Source organism: Oreochromis niloticus, linkage group LG1 (assembly GCF_001858045.2).
Source record: "Oreochromis niloticus isolate F11D_XX linkage group LG1, O_niloticus_UMD_NMBU, whole genome shotgun sequence".
Classification (NCBI taxonomy): Eukaryota; Metazoa; Chordata; class Actinopteri; order Cichliformes; family Cichlidae; genus Oreochromis; species Oreochromis niloticus.
Genome location: NC_031965.2, coordinates 18,077,286 through 18,098,767, shown reverse-complemented (window position 1 = coordinate 18,098,767; position 21,482 = coordinate 18,077,286). Strand labels below are relative to the sequence as shown.

Genomic DNA, 21,482 nt, shown 5'->3' with positions numbered 1-21,482 from the left:
GAGGTTCAAGTGGGCTCATAATTGCTTAAGAGATCTGAACTATTTATAGCTGTAGCATCGTACAACATTGACATGCCTTTGTTTTTTGTTATTCTGGCATCTCAGTGGATCAACCTGAACCCATTATGCATCATTTTCAGTTTTACAGTAGTTTTGGATTATTGACAGTTCTAAAATTCTTTATTTATCTTATACGTGGTTGTAGTTCATATCTTCTGGTAATTCATTGCCTGAAACAAGCAGCTTAAGCGCCTCTCCTTTTAAGGGAACCATCCCTTTCACATTCTTATGAGTGGCTGCTGATTGTAAGCGAAAGGTTTGAAAATTAAGTGGGTGGGGTTGCTTTGTTCACTGCTAACCCCACATGCCTTGTGAAGATACATCCACTCACCAGCCACCTTATAAGCCCCACCTGTTCCAACTCATTGTTTATGTGAATATCTAGTCAGTCAGTGTGAAGCATTTAGGCATGTAGCCATGGTCAAGTTGATTTGCTGAAGTTGCTGATAATCAGAATGAATAAGAAAGGTGACTGAAGTGACTTTGAACATGTCATGGTTGTTCATGCCAGATGGCTGGTCTGAGTATTTTAGAAACTGCTGATCTACTGGAATGTTTTTTGCACATTCTACCACACAACCATCTCTAGAGTTCACACAGAATAGTCTGAAAAAAGGAAGGCAGCGGTAACTCAAATAACCACTTGTTACAGCCAAGGTATCCAGAAAAGCATCTCTGAATGTGCAAGACTGTGATCTTTGAAGCTGATGGGCTACAGCAGCAGAAGACCCTACTAAGGGCCACTCCAGTCAGTCTAAGCTTTCTGTTCTTAGCTAAGAGTAGCTAAGACTCAGCAATATTTGACAAGAGAAGATTGGAAAATTATTGCATAAACAATATAAAAGCATGGCTCCATCCTCGCTTGTGACAATGGCCGAGGCTGGTGCTGGTTATGTAATGGTGTGGAGGATATTTTCTTGGCACATTTTGAGCCAACTAAGCATTGTTTCAACGCCTACCTGAGTATTGTTGCTGACCATGTCCATCTCTTTAGAATCATCCTGCATTAACCAGGACAATGTGCCACCTCCCAAAGCTCAAATCAACTCAAACTGTTGACCAAAATCTAAATGTGGGCCAAAAAATAGTGGCTGGTGAGTGTATTTCACCTCCGGTCATACAGTAATAATATAACAGCCTTGTATGCATTCACACCATCTCCACATCTTCCTTGTGTTCTGCCTGAACACAAATGGGTCTAGATTAAATCCCCTTTAAGATCTTTTCATGTTGTATTTGATAAATATATACATTTCAGTGAAGAAAACACAAAAGTAATGCTATGGTGAAGCTGAATTTGAATTTAAAATTACTTTTAATTATCCACTTACTACTTTTATAAGCTCTAAAATGTTAGGGATGATATTAAGAGCACCTTATGAGTGAGTCATTTCCTTTAATTAATTGAAAAAAATAGGTATACTTTTCTAATATATTTAAGTCCTTTCATAAAATACTTTCTCAAAACAGCTTTATACTGTATCCATCAAACTGTCAAAATAGGTGACAATGATATTTTTCTTTCTGCCTTTTCTGAGGTCAGTACTGAATCTTTTTTTTTTTTCAGAAATCATTCCTTCACTAAATATTTTTCTCCCATTAGCTTCTTCCTGTCCATCTGCAGTAAGGCTACCATCGGTGAGGACATCAGCAGCCTTCACAGCACCCTCAGTTTGAGCGCATGCTCATTCAGCATCATGCTGCTTCTTCACAAATCAAGCCTGAAATATTCCCTTGTGTTGACCTGCTCAGTTCCTTTACCTGCGTCACTGAAGCCTAAGACAAGATGGTGATTGATTGCTTTCAGCAGGGGACCGGTGATGGAAATATCTACAGTCCAGTGGAGGAAAAAAACAGAAGAGGGATACAAACACAGAGAGGCTAGCCTTTAGAAATGACTCTTTTATTTTTAACTAAATTACCCCAGATGACCCAGAGATGGTTATAAAAGACCTCTCTCTGACTTATTTATGTACTGTTAAAGCCATGGGAAAATATTGAATCGTGAAGTTTCTCCTGCCCCCCTGCTTCCCCACTTTAATTTCATCGTCTTTACTTCCTGGCTGACAAGCTAATTTCTGCATAGTTAGGAAATGCGAACACGACATGAGTTTCTAAACATGGAAATCAGCACTTCCCTCCATGCCGTCTATGATGTACGACTGATTGATTGATTGAGGTTATCGCATGGCTACAGAGAACTCAGAGAACTGCCGACGTGTGGGCTATACTGAGCAATACAAACACTATTACACTTAGCTGGGAAGAGCAAAACAAGAGATGACATGCAAGAATGAAGAGAGAAATTAAAAAAGATTTTTTGCAGCAAAATAACAGCCATTATTATTATTATTATTATTATTATTATTATTAGCAGTGATACCAAACATCTTTTTTGGCATGGTTTGCTGATGGAGGTAAAAGTAGGTCTCTGTGGCAGTCACTCCTTGTATATCATAATCTAACTAACATTTCTTATTATAAGTAGCCTGGGAACATTTACATCATTTACATTTTTGAAACAGTTAACCAAACCGACAGCTTGGGTAGCTTAGAAGGACGTAAATTCAAGTTTGTGCATTTTATGAATTGTGAAGTGTTTTGGTGAGTTGTATGCATTTAAATGCATAGCACTAGTCCTTGCACTGTTTTAATGCAGGACTATTCTCCCAATAAGCTCTGGTTGACTTCACCCATGAAAAACAGCAACAAAAATGGCAAAATGCCTAGATGAAATCAATGTAGGTCTCCAAGGTGTTGCTAATTTTTTCAGTAGTAAAATAAACCAAACAAAAGTCAGCATCTTTTATATTGGTTAAAAATTACACCTACTACTTTATTTCTACTTTATTCCCAAAATGACCGCTAATATTTAAACTCAAGCACCGAGCTGACAGCACAACTAAAGCGGCTTGTGCCAAATACAAAATGCTGGGTCCGTTTTTTGGACACTTTTTGTAGTTTTAACGACCAAAAGTAATACTGCCGATCTGTTACAACACTAACGAACAAAAATATCCTGTCTGTGTGTGGGTTTGTGTGTACATATTCATTAATCCTAATTGAGGGAAAATGTTTCATGAATTGTCTTTTTTTTTTTACGTAAAGTCATATCACCCAGCCTTAACTGAAAACATCTGCACCAACCAGTACTGTTGTAACTATTGTTAAAAATGGATGCCTCTTAAATGATTGTTTTTAATTTCCCCCCCCATTGCATTGAAAATGGTATTAAGTATTGAGTATTTTCCAGGGTATCTCTACTGTTTGAAATTATAGTATTGTAAAAACCCTAATTCATCCACATATTAGTATAGGCTCACCTTTAACTGCAGATCTGACAAATCTCCAACGTAAAACCTTTAAATATAATTTCATTTAATGTGGCGATCTTCAAACAAACAACATATAAAAGTGAAAAGGAAAAACTGAAAGAAGAATCGACTGAATAACAAAAGCAGAAAAGAGCTACAGCCTTAGAGGAGGGAAACTGTTCTTATAAAAATATTTTAAATAAGCCAAATAAAGACAGAGAGTCAATAAGTGCAGGTAAACTCTAAGAAAATGGGCTTCATGTGTCAAAGCATTCAGAGCCTACTACCCATGATGTGACAGGCAACATGGCACTCGGTGTAAATCAACAAAGAGCACAGAGCATGCAAACAGTTCAGATCTCACTTCATATCAGTCTGTTTCACCATATATGTACATGTAAATCCAATGTTTGACTTTTCAATGACGTGCTGTGCCTTTTCAGATTTATAACATGTACTGTGGGCACAACTACTGCAGAGCTTCGAGCGGAGGGAAGTCATAGCAACAAGAAGAATGATGCAGAGAATAGCAAGGCTCAACATGCAGGAGACAAATCCCATTAAGTACACGGGTGAATATTATTCAGGGAAAAGAGATTTACCTTCATAAGCTGACGATTTTGAAATGTTTGGACTTGAAATTGTTCTCTCTGTGCTGTAAAACTGGGTTCAGACTGACACCGAAACTCAACAGTTTGCACTGAGGTTAGACTTTCCTCAAGAAACGGGAGTGCAGAGGAGAGAGAAAATCCTCTAACCCTGTTGTGTGGATGCACTGCGTGGGCTGCCAGGGTCTTTTACTCAGGCTTCCAATAATATTGGTTAATTGCTAGATTTCTCTAGCCTCTCTCAACTTGCATCACGAGTAGGCGTGGAAGAGTTTACAGCAGGGGTATATTGCTGCTGACAGAATACAGTGTTCTCATTCTCTCTCTCTCTCTTAATTGTCATTCCCCGCTCACAGGCACATTTCTCTGGCAGATTCCCTTGAGAGAGGTTTCCCCAGAATCTACGTAAAAGGATTCCTTCCCACGCCATGGTCTTAGGAACATCTTATTTTCATCCACCCGCGCTTTGCTCATGCACACACACACACTCCCTCTCACCCTGGCATTGTGTCCTCGTGTCTCCCTGCTCGCTCTTATATTTTCATTTTCTCTCTCTCTCTTGTTTTTTTTGCCTCTCTCTCTCTCTCTCTCTCTCTCTCCATTTTTAACCCCCACCCCCCACCAATAACTTATAGATCCTCTGTGGGAGGTAGCATCTCCCTCACACAGCAGGCGTGGGCCCTTACTCTGACAAATTACATGCTGGGCCCACCAGCTTTGCGTGGGGGGAGAAAAGCTTTAAGTTAAGAAGGAAGAATGGCTCTGATTGGACAGTGGAACTCAGGGGCTGTATCTTGGCAAGCAGTATTTGATCGGGCTCAGGGAAGAAGTGAGAAAGTACAGGGAGAGCTGCAACACCGTATATCAAACCCACAGTATCCTTTAAGAAATGACCACAAACCACACACTGCTTAAAATTGTCAAGCTGTCAGCTATAACAACAAAAACTGATGGCCAAACATTAGCCATGATAAGGTATAAACATCTGTCTCAACAGTGTGTAGCTTGAAGCTTCAACTTTGGTCTAGTTGATCTTTCTCAATAAATCACTTACAAGTGTTCCTTGGCTAACTGCTGGGCCAGAGAAATTGCTGTGGGATCTCGATCTAAGGCCAGGACCGTGACTTCGGGAACTGTGCTCAGAATTGCTTTGGTATGACCACCACCTCCAAATGTCATGTCCAGCACCACCTACATGTGAGAAAGCACAAGAACAGTTCTCACAACATGACTCCATATACATGAATCATCTTTTATCATCACAATGTTAGTTCATCATTTAAGTGTTTAACTCACTGTGGTGCACTGACATGTGTCATGCATAGGCACCCACATTTTCACACATTGTCACCTTCCATTGTAGTCTGTGACACCATCTAGATCTGTATGGTAAAAAAGTTCTGATTGGAGGAACTCCCCAGCCTCTTTATCAAGTTTAAAGTCTTTACCTCAAGAACTATGGTACCAACAACAATAGGTGAAAGAGTGTGTGTTTATCCACATCACTTTTGAAGCACTTACCTGATTTTTAAAAATGAGGTCCAGGTTTTATATCATCAAACACATTTTAATATTACACAAAGATTACCATGGTGAATACAAAATGCAGTTTTTTACATGATGATTTCATTAATTAATGGGGAAAAAAGTTAACCCACCTGGCTCTATGTGAAAAAAGTAATTGTCCCCAAAACCTAATAATGGGTTGTGCTAACCTCAGAGGCAAGAACTGCAATCAAAGAGTTGTTCATAATGTGCAATGAGTCATTGAGTTTGGCCCCATTATCCTTGCAAAATTGTTTGAATTCAGGGTGGAGGGAGGGTTTTCGATCAGGAATGGCCTGTTTAAATTCATGTCAAAACATCTCAACTTGATATAAGTCCGGACTTTGAATAGGCCACTCCAAAAACTTTATTTTGTGTTATTTTTCCATTGAGAGATGACTTGGTGGTATGTTTCCCTTCATTGTTCAGTTGCATAACCCAAGTGTGCTTGAGTTCATGAAACAAACTGATAGCTGGACATTCTCCTTCAGGATTTTCTGGTAGAAAGCAAAATTCATGGTTCCATTAATTACAATAAATCGTCCAGGTCCTGAAGCAGTAAAGCAGTCCCAGACCATCACACTACCATGTTTGACTGTTCAAGTTTTGCCTCATTGGTCCCAAGAGTATTTTCCCAAAAGTTTGGGTGATTAACATTTGGTAGGCTCCTGGGAAAGTTCAACACTGTTCCAAGTTTTCTCCATTTGTGTATAAGAGCTCTCACTGTGGTTCACTGGAGTTCCAAACCCTTAGAAATGACTTTGTAACTCTTTCCAGACTGATAGATGTCAGTGGCTTTGGTCCTTTTTTAACATCTTTTACCCTTCTTCACTTTGTCAGACAGCTTCTATTTAAGTGATTACTTGATCCAATAGGTCTGGCAGTAAGCAGGCATGGGTGTGGTAAGGGAAACTGAACTCCACTTTACAAAAATGTGATTAGTCACAGTTAATTCATAACTATAGGGGTCAATTACCTTTCACACAGGACTAGTTTGGATAATCGTTTCACCTTAATAAATGAAATTATCATTTTAAAAAACCTTTAAAAAAAAACAGGAAGGGGGAAAATACCTTTTAACAGCACTGCATGAATGCATTATAGCTCGGACCAAGCCTTCAAAAGAATTCATTTGAATTTTTCACATTCAGTTCGGGGCAATCAAATTTAGCAATAAAGACGTTAAAAAGGAAGTGATTTCACGACAATCACAACACACTGAGGTTTGTTGTAATTAATAAAAAAATATTTTTCCCCCATCATGGAATAACAACATTAAAGCTAAAATTTACATAAGCCGTAAGGTCAAGGTAAACATGCTCAGTATATACATATAAAACTAACATTTATCCGAGGTATCCTGGACTTGTTTCAAAGTAAGGTTGGGCGATATGTAAAAGTTTTCCAACCGACAATCGTCAGTCCAATAAATGACGATAAAGGCAATATACTCGTGCAGGCGCAGACTTTTTGATGGGTGGAGCAATGTAATCATGTGTGGACTGATTTGCGCATTTAGAATTTATACATTTTGTTTGGAGGGAATATTTTACCTTCTTTTCTTGTTTGTTTCAGTATTAATATAGCTACTTTTTGGATTCTTCATTTATTTATTTATTTATTTATTTGAGAAGCCAGTTTCTGTTTGTTTCCCTCCCCACCATTGTGGGTTTTTTTAAAAATTTAAATAAAATGTTTTTTGTTTTTTTCTGAACATTTAAACAGCAGGAGGTAGCTGTTTTCAGCAACAAAGCTCTGATAAACTGGATGTGACGATGTGCTAATGCAAATGTATTCATGTTAGCCTTAGCGTCTAAATTACACTGTAAGAACCTTTTGGAAAGCTCTTACGCATTTGACTTGATACTTGCAGTTATGGAAATGCCTGAAAACAAATATAAACACTTCACCAAATCCTGTAATTCAAGGTAACTGAACCAAAATTAATGGAAGTGCTGTTATTATGTTAATGCACACGACCTTAATCCTCACACAACAGACTCTTTCATCATACAACTGCCTTGATGAAGAGAACACTCCCAAGTCGCTCCCATAGGAATCTTTCTCATCTCTACCAACCTTCTTATCAATCCAATTCATGAGATTACCTGATTAAATAAAGAATCTATATGTACTGTTTATCAGTGGTGAAGCAAACTTGACATGCATCATAATTTGAGAAGCTATAGACACATTCAGCCTGCAGTTTCCAGTTAAAAGAGTTACTCACTGTTTTGTGTGTCCTAAAGAGACCTTAACCTCAGCCTTTTTTTTCAACTTATAAACCTCTTTGCTTTCTTTTCCCTCGATATTGCAATGTTCTGCTGATAGACAATAATTGTGTCATACACACACACACACACATACACACTAGTGCTCAGCATGCATGTACAAGACACCATCAGACAGGCCCTAATGGATCGTGTCTCATCGTCAATTTAGTTGTGAAGTCATGGCCTTAACAGTCAGCTCAATCGCTGTTAGTGCGCTCTTTGTTTCAAGTGCAGCAGGGAAGCACTATAGTAATAAGGCTGCAGGAATCCCTGTAAACCAGAAGAGTCAAACTCAGTTCTCAGGCTGCACGCAGGCTGATTCGATCTCCACCACTCCTTTACAGTATGAGCTGTTTTAACAAAAACTAGGTGCAGTTTCAACATTATGGCTATTCAGTCATTCTACTTTGATCACAAAGAAATGCTATAACGCATCAGCAGGACACAGTGGTTTAACCACCTTACTTTGGCGTGGTATGAAAAACTTCTTTGTCAGTAAGAAGACTGTAAAAGTGAGGATGATTCAGACCTCTGACTTGGATTAAATTAACAGTTCAGACAACTAATCTCATGATGTGATCCATTCTTAACAACTTATACCCTCCTTTCTGCAATTTTCACACTTTTCAGAGCCAGCCTGGGGACCAGATTGGACCTTTTGGCAGGCCAGAACTGCTGTGAAGTCACCATACACTACCTGCAAACCGTTTCATCGACGAACAGTGTCTTTCAGTTCTTGATGTAGAAAAAGACCAAGTCAGAAAGATGAGAAAGTGAAAAAACTATTGCCTTGATTTCATTGTGATAATGTTTCTCAGCTTTTTTAGCACACAAGTTTCTGTTTGCTCCATAAACCAACTCTTATTCTATTTCACTTTTTTTTAAAGGACTTTAAGAGAAGACAAACAAAGGGAAATTGTGTTTGAACGTTTGTTAAAAATATTAATCATCCACTTCAAAATAATCTCATATGTGGATGTCAGTGGGTTTTTTTTTAATTTTATTAATCAAGTACTGAGAGCGGGGCAGTCAGGAAATGTTTTACAAAGGATATATGTAACGCTTATCGACCATTCTGCGGGGTCTTTGCTGTTACCAGCTGTATCAACTAAATAAGACATGCAAAAAAAAGAAAAGCTCTCCTATCCAGACATTTTTCCTTATATATTCTTGACTGAGCCTGCTACAAAAAAAGGGAAAAAAAAGAAATCACAGCCTGTTCAATCAGTGTCTGAATGGTCTGAGACTGTCTGAATAATTTGCTGGATTATCTTTTACTTTTCATCTTCTACATGTCTGCTCAGTGATTTATTATAATGTCAGCAAATGGTGGGGAACAGATGTAAACGGACACAAAAGGAAATGCCAGCTATTTCCCACAAAAACATTAAACATGTCGATCGATAGTGACGTTGAAGGTGGGGTGTGTGCGTGCATGTGTGAGGGAAGAAGTGATCAATGGCGGTTCCCTCTCCTTTCCAGCGCACAGCAGCAGATGGGGAGGGGGTGTGGGCTAGTGGGATGAGTCACACGCATAATGAACTTGCCTGTTGTGCTATTCAATACAAAAAAGGAAAACGAAAACAGAAACACAAACAGCAAAAGTAGGCTGGCTTTTATCAAACAGTCGACACAAGCAACCGGGAGACAAACTGGTCCTCTGCTGGAGGGTGAGGCACTTGTCACAACAATCTTTTGTCACATCTTGAGGGAGCTGTGGCCAAAAGAACAAAGGTAACGCTGATCTATTTCACCAGTGGTTCAAATGACAGACAGACAGCTGATGCTCAATATTCTTAGAGGCGGTTAGCTGGAAATGCAAATGCTGAGTATTTATTCTTGTTTGTATAACTACTGCACCAAGCACAGACACTATCCATCTGTATAACGTTCAGGGAAAGTTTCGCCTCCTTCACACACACACACACACACACACACACACACACACACACACACACGCATGCACAAACCAAATAAAGTAACCTAAAAATTGAGTGCATGTCCAAAGGAAAAAAAAAGGAAGCCTTATGTTTGCAAGGTCATTTACAAGGTAAACTAAAAATTTGGTTCCTATGTTGGAGGGATAACAAGCTTCTTCAAACGACCTGAATGCTGCTGCAAAAAAGAAAGAAGGGGGAAAAAAAACTCCTCCCTCCCTTTAAAAAAAAAACCTGCTACTTCTGCCACCAGATGGACACAAGAACTTCTTGAAAAGATTTGGTGATAATAGGTTTGGCGTTTGCAATGATGATTAACACCAAACTTGGGAATGACTCATTCACAATATTTTATACCGAGGGGTTTTCAGCAAGGCTTTCACCGAGGCCATGCCTTTTCCAGAGAATGCGGCAGATTGGAATCAAACCAGAACAAGACACAGGTGATTCTCGGTAATGCAATGCCAAGGATGATCTTTAAAACAAAATTACTTACTCCAAGTCTGCGTTTTGTACTTCGTCTGGAGTGTGCAATATCTGCCTTTCCCAGCAGAGGGAACAGGAGAGTTAGGAGTGGCCGAGTGGTGCAGTCCAACAGTGAAGCAGCAAGGTGCTATAATGCAGGACACCTCAGCAGTCATCCCACAGCATTTTTAATGAGCACTTTTTTTCTCAAAGTAAAATGACAAATGCTTCATCAGTTCATATGTCAAGTCAAAAAGAGATATTTTACATATATATCTAAAAAATAAAGCTTTTGCATTAGGTAAACAAAAAACAAAAAACAGCTTGTGCACCAGTATATGATATCCTGGCCATGTGGAAAAAATGGGCCTCATCTGAAGCTTTCTTATGGCTGAATTCATTAGGAAAAGACAAACAGGAACCTGAGAGAAGCCTGAGTACTCACCTAAATCCTACTTGTGACTCCCCAGCCCAGGTCAGTTACAGTGGGGGATCTAAAATGTCATTGAGGGGAGTTTTTTCAGATCTTGTTACACTAACACACAGACCATTAGGGAGACAGATACACAGGTACAGGATCGCTTTTCTTGTCGCGTCCGTTGCCATGGCAAGAGTGGAGGTAACCGGTTTGCATTTCTTTCTCTGTCACACAAAGTTCATGGCGAGACACAAGTGTGCCCAGTTTTAGCAGGTTTGCAGGATGAGAGCACAGAATGATTCATGTGGAAACCCTGATATAATCAGTGGTAATAATGCGGGATTTAGTGGCTGTAGAGAATAGTGAGACGGCTACACATCTGGCCAATGTGCATTTGACTGGACATAAAATCTCACTGCTATGTTCCAACTGTATCTCACGCCCGAACCTCCGCAGCACAGCCTCAAACTGTCTGTTTCATTACTGCTTCCACACACGTTTCAACTTTAACTTCACCAGGTAGGAGGCAAATGTGTGCAACACAGATGGCCAGTGGAAGCAGACATGAGATTATGTTGATGGCAATCACTCATGTCTGACACACATACATGACTCGCCTACCTAAACTTAAAGTGGACTTAACATACGAGAAGTGGACTAAGAGGGAGTAAAAAAAAAAAAAAAATTTTTTTTAAAGTGTGGGTGAATGAGTGAGCGAGTGAGAATGAACAAGTGATAGGGAAGCACAAAACTGTTGACAAAACTCTTTGCCAGAGGGCTCCTGCCTCTGCCTCTGTGTATGTTGAATTAATCTCTCTTTTGTTAAAGGAATGCTGCAAAGTTACAACAAATACTTTCATTCCTCATCTATTCAGCACCGCTTGCCCTCTTTTGGCACAAGTTTAAATAAATGTGCTCGAGGAGGTATTTGAGCTAGTTAAGACAAGACACGTCTATGCGCGCAAAAACAGCAGTAGTTCATCTGCCAACAAAAACACCCGTCTCAAGTTTGTAGGTCATTTATAGCCTGAGAATGAGCAAATCATGTTAGAGGCACTTAGGAGATATCAAGAAGGCCAGACTTTTTCAGAAGTGCCTATGCAAGGTTAAGTATCCTTTTCAGAAACACAAATTAATGATGGGAATTTTGTAAAGAAAGGAGAAAAACAAAAGTGGCACAGCAGGGGACAAACTTTGTCAAAACTCAGGCAAGGACATTAACTCATGAAGCTATTCCAGTGGCATGAGGTTTGGGTTTTGCTCTTACTTTTAAAGGATTAAAAGCTAAAATATAAACTATTACAGTTCTCTGTTTGCTCCATTCCCTTGCTTATATCAAGCATCTAAAATGTGAGAGAAATTGGATCCTTAATAGATGACCTTTATGCACAGCTGTTCAAACCTGGTCTGGTCTAATCTATTGGCCAAACCCTCGGTTTTCCTGTGATCCACTTTGGCCCAAAGTTAAACGTCAAAATGAATAAACAGATTATCTCCAGTAAATCTTGCTGATAGTCCCGAAAGAATGAATTCTACTTATCTAAATGTCATCATTTGTAAATGTCTAGATAGTATACAAATAATAGAAAATGACTAACAAGGTGAAGAGCATGTAGAAGTACTACAGTAAAATATGCTCTTACACCGATCTTATTGTGACCATTATGACTATTCTAGGTTCTAAAATGACTACATGGTGTGTTTTTAAATACACTCATTTGCTATTTGATTAGATACACCTCTATCTAGGAGAACGGTCAGCCTGCTTTGAGCTGATAGAAAGGCAACAGTAAAGAACTACTCGTTACAAACCAGGTATGCAGAAGAACATCTCTGAGTACACAAACATCAAACCCATCAAACCCTACAACAGCAGAAGACCACATCGGGTCCTGCAAGCTAACAACAGAAAATCGATACTACTGATTTGTTCTGGCTCATCAAAACTGGACAATAGAAGATTGGAAAAAACATTACCTGGGGTGATGAGTCAATTTCTGCAGCCAGATTAAGATAGTAGAATTGTAGTGTAAACAACATGAAGGTCAAGGAAGGTCATTAATATATCCACCTTTGTATCAGTGATTCAGGCCGGTGGTGTAATGGTGTGGGACATATTTTCATGGCACACTTTGGTCCTGTTAATACCGACTGAACATTTTTTAAAATACACCACAGTCCAACTGAGTATTGCTGCTGACTATGTCCATTCCATTAGGACCACAGTGTCTGATTGCTGCTTCTAGCAGGATAGCGCAAAGCTCAGATCATCTCAAGCTGGTTTCCTGTACTCAAATGGCCTCCACAGACACTAGATCTAAGTCCAATAGAGCACCTGTGGGATGTGGTTGAGGAGGAGATTTGCATCAAATCTGTAGCAACTGTGTGATGCTGTCATGTCAATGTGAAGCAAAATCTCTGAGGAAAGTTTCCCTGTTTAATCTATGCACAAAGAATTAAGGCAGTTCTACAAGAAAAAGAGGGTGCAACCCAGTACTAGTACAGTGTACTTATTGAAGTGGTTGGTGAGTATATTATTTGAATATACTCAATCAATATTATTATTGACTCAAATTATAAAACAAACCCATAAATGGAAAAAAAAAAAGCAATAAAGACAAGAATGTTTATTACATTTTCTTAACTGTCACCATTCTACTTTTGTTTCCTCAGCACCAATCTGGATCCAATCAATAACACAATACTGCTGAAAAGATTTGTGCAGAAGTCGCAACATCAACTCGAAGATATTCCCCTGGGACAAATGTTACTGGGAAAAAGAAGAGATGAGGAGTCACACAGTATCAGAGATTAGCATTACCCTGCACTGCACAGACACAGTGCATGTGCTGTAGCATTCAGTGTCAGCCATGTATACTCAAAGTGAAGATAACTGAGTCAAAACCCACTATCAGAGTTTTAACATAAATAAAGTCTGAAAAAATAGCTTCACATGATAAATGTTGGACTTTTGTCAAATTCTTTCTTTCTTGGGAAAGTTGCCGACTAAGACATTAATAAAACAACATTCTTGGGTTGTTTTTTTAAGCCAATTTTGTAATTTTTTTTATAGACATCCCTCTTTGGAATAGCTGCTACAGGGCATGACTATTGGTCTACAAATGTGTGTAGTTGTTAGTGCTGCACAAGGCAGAGGACATACTGGAAAATTATCTAAACAATTTCAGGAAGCTGGCTAGTCTGTTTGTCATAGTGTCTCCCCACACCATATATAGCAAATTTTAGGCACAATCTGTCCCTGGATGGTTAAGTGGCTTTATGTTCTTCCTTATGTCACCTTGCTGTAAGGCTGGAAAACTGTCATTAATGTTCATAAAGCCATGAACACACAGCAGCTTATTTACGGAATCTGTAGAGAAAAATGAAATCCATGATACATTGACTCTGGAAAGTATTCATAGCGCTTCACTTATTCCACACTTTGTCATGTTACATTCTTATTCTAAAATGTATTCAATTCATTTTTCACCTCAAGATTATACACCCAATACCACATAGTGGCAAAGTTAATAAGGTTTACTTGAGATTCTTGCAAATTTATTAAAAATTAAAAAATTTAAAATATAACCTGTACATAAGTGTTTGTACATACATACAGTCTTTGCTCAATACTGTGTTTGGCTGCAATTACAGCCTCAAGTCTTTTTTAAGTATGATGCTACAAGCTTGGCACATTTTTGGGCAGTTTCTCCTATTCTTTTTTGCAGAACCTCTAAAGCTCCATCCCATTGGATGGGGGGTGTCAAGCCATTTTCAGATCTCTAGAGATGTTCAATCGGGTTCAAGTCTGGGCTCCGGCTGTGCCACTCAAGGACATTCATAGAGTGGTCCCTTTGTTATCTTGCCTGTGTGCTGTTGGAAGATGAACCTTTGCCTCAGTCAGAGGTCCAGAGAACTCTGGAGGAGGTTATCATGGAGGATGTCTCTTTATGTTTCTGCATCTTTTCTTCAATCCTGACTCCCAGTTTCTCTTGCCAAAAAACCCACAGCATGATGCTGTCACCACCATGCTACACTGTAGGGATGATATTGGACAGGTGATGAGCGGTGCCTGGTTTCCTCAAGACATGACACTTGACATTCAGGCCAAAGAGTTCTGTGTCTCATCAGACCAGAGAGTTTTGGTAACCAAGCTGTCATTTGATTTGATTTGATTTGATATACCTTTATTAGTCCCACAAGGGGAAATTTCATAAGGCTGCCGACCTATTGCACGCAATGGCGGCGCCATCTTACTGGTCGGATGGGTAAAACGGCGCTGGCACGGCTGGCAGCCTTAACCCAATTTCCCTCGGGATGAATAAAGTATAATCAATCAATCAATCAATCAATCAATCAATCAATCAATCAATCAAACCCTCCGACCATACATACATTACACAAAAACATCACATGGGGAAGACAGGTCAGAGAGGTATAACAATGGAAAATGCACCACATGAGGAAAGATAAGGAGAAAAAAAATAACTCCTCCCAGACTGAGTTCCAACAGGGAGATCAGTTTGAGAACAGAAAAAAAAAACAAAAACCCACCTCTGCACATAGCACATGAAAAAAAAACTCTTAATACACGTCATGTGCCGTTTTCTCATTTTAATATGTTTGTCTCCTTTCGCTTCTAAAGTACTTTGAATAGCTTGCCTTGCCTTTTACTGAGGACTGGCATCTATCTGGCCACTCTACCATACAGGCCTGATTGGTGGAGTAGTACAGTAGAAAACTGTTGTCCTTCTGGAAGGTTCTCCTCTCTGCAATGACCAACACTGGAGCTCTGTCAGACTCCCTGACTAAGACCCTTCTATCGCAATGGCTCAGATTGGCCAGGCAACCACATCTAGGACGATAACCGGTGGTTCCAAACTTTCCAAACTCCCATTTACAGAGAATGGTGGCCACCGTGTTCACTAAGACGTCAACGCTCCAAAAATATGTCTCTACTCTTCTCCATATCCGTACCTTGATACAATCCTGTCATGCACCTGAGCGCAATTCTTATGGCAAAGGCTGTGAATTTTATTAATTTTGCAATGTGACAAAATGTGGAACAACTGAAGCAGTGTGAATACTTTCCAAATGCACTATATTGATCAATATAAAATATTTTGATAAACACAGAATACAAAAATATCATGGATATATAAAGAAAAAAAAAATTTAACATTATTCCTGCAGTTTTTACACTCACACCTTTGAATTGGACATATAGAGCAACACACTGCACACTGTAGTATACAATAAAATGCAGTCAAATACAAAGACGAAGCTGAAGTAAAGAACAGACAAGTTGCCTCCTAATAGTAATGTATGCTTACTTAAAATGGGATAATCATTCCGAGGAGGAGAGTGAAGCTGGTGGGCTGATAAAGTCAAGAGGAATAACACTGATCTGCACTTCTAGAAGAGCGCCCTCGCAAAAAATCTCTAGACCAATGAGACTCTCAAATTTCAAAGTTTACAAACCAACAGAAGCAGCAGTTCTTTAGACATGTAAAGAGAAAAATCACACGATAATCTCAAATTTTCCATCAACTACAGCACAACTGCCAGGAAGAGAAAATTCCCATCCAATATAAGACTATAACACTTTCAAACAATTGAAAGTCTATATGTAATAAAAATTAAATAAAGTGAATATTTCATTTAATTAACAATTTAATTAGCTCACGGCAGCAGTGTACTCAAAAATTATGGGTGTCCCTGCAGCTTCCTTCACCAAATAAATCATCTCTACATTTGCTGTACCAGATCAATCATCATTAAAGTCAAAGCGAAACACACCAAATGATTATGTTGCTAATTTGCCAGTCAAAAAATAAGTTTGCAGGAAAAATTGAAAATTAGAATTGACAAACTGTCAGCAGCTTCTTGGAAAAAAACAAAAAGGGGCATTTCCTGAAAACATCCTGCAAACATCCTGCAAATGTATAACAACAAAAAAAAAAAATCAAAAACAAAACAAAAGAATAATTTGTTAGATTTTCTAAGACACAAGCAAAACCATCTTTTTTTAGGAAGAAACCACTACATAACATAGGTCTCAGTCACAAAACCCTAGACCCCCAGCAAATGTGTGCTTCCCAGCCAGTTGGTGAGTGGTTGACATAGGTTACTTGATGTCATCAGGGGAAACAGGTCAAAAAGAGGATACCTTCACTGAAAACCTTGCGATGTTTCTGTGGTCACCAGTTATTGGCAAGGAAGACGCTGACTTTCAGCAAATACTTGGCATTTACTCTCCAAGCTGTAGTGAAACTTGAAAAAGTGCAACAGAAACTAACAACACAAATATTTCTGCCTTTGGAAAGGCAGAAATGGAAAGCATTCACCTTCAAAGTAAAATTTGCACTTTCTGAAAAATGTTGGTTGCAGTGGTAAGGTACAACTTTTATACTGACAGCGAACATTTGGGTTCTGGTTTGTATCACACTCAAGTTTCAGTACCACTTGGCAAGCAGTTGGCAAGTGTTTGCAGACAAGTTGATGTCTTCTATACAAACCTCTAATGACTGTGGAAACCTGCTAGCAAACAAAGCCATTACAAGGTTTTTGGTGCAGCACCATTTATCTCTTTGTCACCAAGTTCATTCTAGTGACCACCTCTAGAAACTACTCGCCGCAGTTCATGGCTCCTCTAGTGCCTGGTAGTTACCAGGAGGGGTCACTGACTGGTCTCTAGATGTTCACTGTGACATCAAGCTACCATCAACAACCACTCCCAACCAGTCAGAGAATGCACACTTTTCCCTGGCAACCGGTTGTTGTCAGATGGCCAACGACAGGTCTGTGTCACTTAAGTATTTGAGAAATTTATAGTCATATTACTGAATAACATTAACTTAATAACATTTATTTTTTAATTCATATGACTTTTAATTTTTTTCCCGTTACGGTTTCAATAATGGGACCAGGGTTCATATGATTTTATGTGTCTTGAGTTCCATGATGATAATAAAATAATATTCTGATCAGCTGTGGTAAAGGTTCAGGTGTATTAATTGATCTTTGTGCTTCCTAACCACGTGGATAATAATTTTTTTAAATTTTATTTTACATTGTCTCCATAACTTTGTCATGATCGCTGTCCAAGGTGCTGATCCTGGGACCACCAGGAATGTCCCTTAGTTCAGGTAAACTAAACTGGTGGCAAAAATTGCTGTCAAGAAAGCATAATTTAGTATATTTATGAAAGGCAGGGCTCCGAGAGGCTGAGGACGTATTTGGAAATAGTGTGCAGAATCCTAATTACCCGATGGTGTTATCACCCAAAACTGCACTGCAGCAGGCCATGAGCACAGAGCTGGGATTAAGCACGACTATTTAGGGTCACAGTCACTTTGACATCACGTTGCTTCTTTTTTGGATCTCGTCTTTAGGGATTAATGGTTTTAACTAGAGTAGTTTTAAAGCTTCGTGTACAGCTGCCGATTTATGAAGGTTCTTGTAGTACTCTACCCACCTCGTCAAACACCATAACATTCCCAAAACCTGTCACAATCTCTTAATCTTCCCACTTTATTTGGTCTTTTTTTCCCTCACTATTACTTTCACATAATTCATGTAGAGTCTGCCTTTGTTCTGTATGTACATTTGTTACAATTTTCAATAAAAACTTGACTGGAAAGAGGAAAACCCCCAGTCCCTGTCCTCCTCTACATAAAGCTCATAAAGCCCATGTCAAGCATCCGCCCACTTCAAGGAGTCCCGAGACTGGCTCTTACACTACAGTTGTGCTGGGGAGCTCTCTGGAGAAATGGGGATAGCAGACACTTGTATCTTCTCTCAAACTATGAGACAATAACTCAATATTTACTGTACGTGGGCAACCCGGTGCAGCGATTAGTCTCTCTGTTGTGCTATATGCTGCTTATGTTTTGAAGAAGTAATCTGAAAGCAATTAAATTTTAAAAATGGCAAATTAATATAGCTTTTTTCCCAGTGTTTTTCAAATCAAAACATAGTTTTATATAAACATGTATATGTTTATGAAGTATCAATTTAAACTTTCATCCTGGAGCACAAGGAAATTTATTTATGGATTTTTGAGTCAAATTTTGTTGGCACAACATAAACAAAATGTCCAGGATTCACAGGATTATTACGTGTATTTCAGGACAATCATATTATTATGCTACAATCTGTGTAATAAAATGATGTGAGCTGCATTGTTTCTTACCTCAAATCTTCTAGACCTTGCAAATAAAGTACATAAGGCATTGTGAGGATCTGATTTGGAGGCAGTGAGTGACAGCTGTGAAAAAAATGACTGGACACTGAAAAAAGTGGAAAGGGAGGGACGTCTACTGCGTGCATGAGTCATCACTCTCCACCCCCCACCTCACCCCCAGCCAAAGTGTCTGGGTTTTTTTTTGGTTTTTTTCCCCTGCAGGTTGAAGATTTACTGAGCAACATTTTCTCAGCTGGTAAGATTCATTTTTACACTAAATTTATGGCAGGTCTTATGCAAATTAGTGAGAATAATATTGTGGGTCAAAACTGAACATAACAAGCTCAAGCGAGTGTTTAAAAAATTACTTCAGTAAAAAAGTGCAAAATTTCTCATACATAAGGAGATGTGTTTCTATTAGTTAAGTTAACAGAAACTGTTAATTCTCTAGCCAACTACCTATTCTTCTACACACTTAGCAGAGAGGCTCCATACAAAACAGCCTTACAGGCCGGCCTTACTTCTGTGCCATGTAGCTATGGGAGAGAGTGTTCATAATAATTAAATTAAAGCTTCTCACAGTCTGGCAGGTCAGTTTTGGGTTGAAAAAAAAGGGGCAAGAGGGTTGTAATGTGTAAAACACATTGTCACAACTCAGCTGTTATCTAAATATCCAAGAGGGCTATATCTCTATGTAATTGCACAGTTTTATCAACAAATTTTGTTGCTATTCATTTGTTCTATGAGTGTGCAAAACTCTTGAGCCAGCTCTTACTTCTTTATATTTTGCTAGGAAAATATAACGTTGGTTTGAAAGTTTGAGATCTTTGGATGTTGGCTGCCTTTTGTTCCATTCTCTCTCAATTTGATCCCAAAAAGCTTCAGTAATGAGGTCCAGGCTCTGGGACGCTTTAGGAATGAATTGACAGCCACTCTTTTGTGGCTTCAGTGAACAACAGATGGATCAACTGAAGGTCCAGCTAGGTCTTTTCTAGATTTTTTCCTGCTTCTTAAGATCATGAGTTCCAGATACTCTTCATCTGCTGTAGATAGTTTTTTAGGTCTGCCACTTCTTTGTTTGTCCTCCACTTGTCCACTTTTTTCCTTGATTCAAATAAAGAAATGGGAACAAATTGGTTTTTTTCATTTGGTTTTTTTGTTCTTTGTTTTGTTTTTTGAGACAGGCTGCTAGTAAGAAAGTGCCTAAAGAGACAATTTAAAACTGGTCTTTGCTAAGTTGTCTGTTATGCGTAGACACAACATTGATTCATCACTTGAGTTAGGCACCTTTTCTATGCTTGAATGATTCATAGGTTAGCGTTAAGTGGCTTAACAACAACAACAAAAAAACACTCCTCTGAAAATGATAGAAACAGAAGGAGTTAAAAGGTAGCCAACGAAAAACTCTGAAAGACCTTCAGAAATCCTGGAGAAACTACATTGTGAGTATACTTAAAAAAATTATAAGTCTTGGAATCTCTTCATATTTGCCATTTTGTTCAACATAATTGGTTACTGTGTGTGAATGTGTGTGTGAATGGGTGAATGACTGGATATGTAAAGCGCTTTGGGGTCCTTAGGGACTAGAAAAGTGCTATATAAAATACAGGCCATTTACCATTTATTCATTTTATCTATTGTAAGTTACAAGCCAAAGAAAAGCTTTGGTGGAATGTCTGATGCAACATCAAAGCTCCCCTCCACTCAAAATTGTCTTCTGCCTATTTTACTTCCCTTGAATATAAATAATGATGTATGCATAACTTGATACTAAGATAAGTTATACCCATATCTATCTGCCGATGACGAACATTTCCCTGTGCTCATTAAAATCAGAATTTAGCATGTGTATTTACACATAGGTGTCATCACAACAGATTGAAAATTGAGCCTTAATCCAATACACAGCTTAAACAAAAGTGATTCAAAAACACAAATGCATTGAGAATTCACTCTCAGTGATGCAGGAGACATTTAGTGTGCAGCAAATAAATGTTTGACATTAAAGATATTGCCATATTTGTATTTGTATTTGGATCAAGCATGGTCACCACATGACATATATAACCAGGAAGTCAATGACATAGTAGCTCATCCAGCTCACAGTCAAAGTCCACAGGTTTATGCAATGTGTGAGGTACAAGAATTGAAATTTTTGAGATTTAAAATCCTGTGAGAAGACATGGTCGGTAGCAACCACAGCAATGAAAACTCACCAACATGTCATAGCATTGACTATATTACTGATGATGTTATAATGTCGATAGGAAGGCCCAACCACGCCTTGCAAATCTGAGAGTCAACCAGTAGGAGAGCTCCCTCCAGCATTATGACCAATAAGATAAGGATCGCCAAATAGTAACTGTAATGGTTTTGTGCACAAAATGGAATAAATAAACCTAATCATGGTATTCATATAGAGATGGGTGAGGGCTACATCCATTTTGTGAACATTACAATCAGACCAATCCTCTTGCAATAGCAATTCTTGTGAATTGAGAACAGACATCCTATCATTGCATGAGCTTACAGATCCTTACCTGCATATGCTAAAAATATGTAAACAGATTTAATAAAAATCAGACCAGTTTGGACTTCTCCAGTACTAGGAATCCGTGAATGAGCTATACCAGCTATACCAAGTCTATATGTAAGACATTGCCATTGTGCTGCACTT

At 38.7% G+C, this 21,482-nt stretch overlaps 1 protein-coding gene and 1 long non-coding RNA gene across 7 annotated transcripts in view; both read right to left on the bottom strand.

Annotated features, from left to right (window-relative positions):
- The window catches only part of mettl15 (methyltransferase 15, mitochondrial 12S rRNA N4-cytidine), a 50,667-nt gene that overhangs the window by 15,935 nt on the left and 13,250 nt on the right, over positions 1 to 21,482 (bottom strand). For all 6 annotated transcript variants that reach the window (XM_005466931.4, XM_003445690.5, XM_005466930.4 and 3 more), the window contains one exon: positions 5,037 to 5,173. In XM_005466931.4, coding sequence (XP_005466988.1) covers positions 5,037 to 5,173 — 137 coding nt within the window. The remainder of the gene's footprint in view (positions 1 to 5,036; positions 5,174 to 21,482) is intronic.
- On the bottom strand, positions 13,254 to 19,891 carry LOC112846428 (uncharacterized). The gene is made up of 3 exons (XR_003219369.1): positions 19,581 to 19,891; positions 18,815 to 18,889; positions 13,254 to 13,390 (listed from the first exon to the last, which is right to left on the bottom strand). It is a non-coding gene; the product is annotated as an uncharacterized LOC112846428 (long non-coding RNA).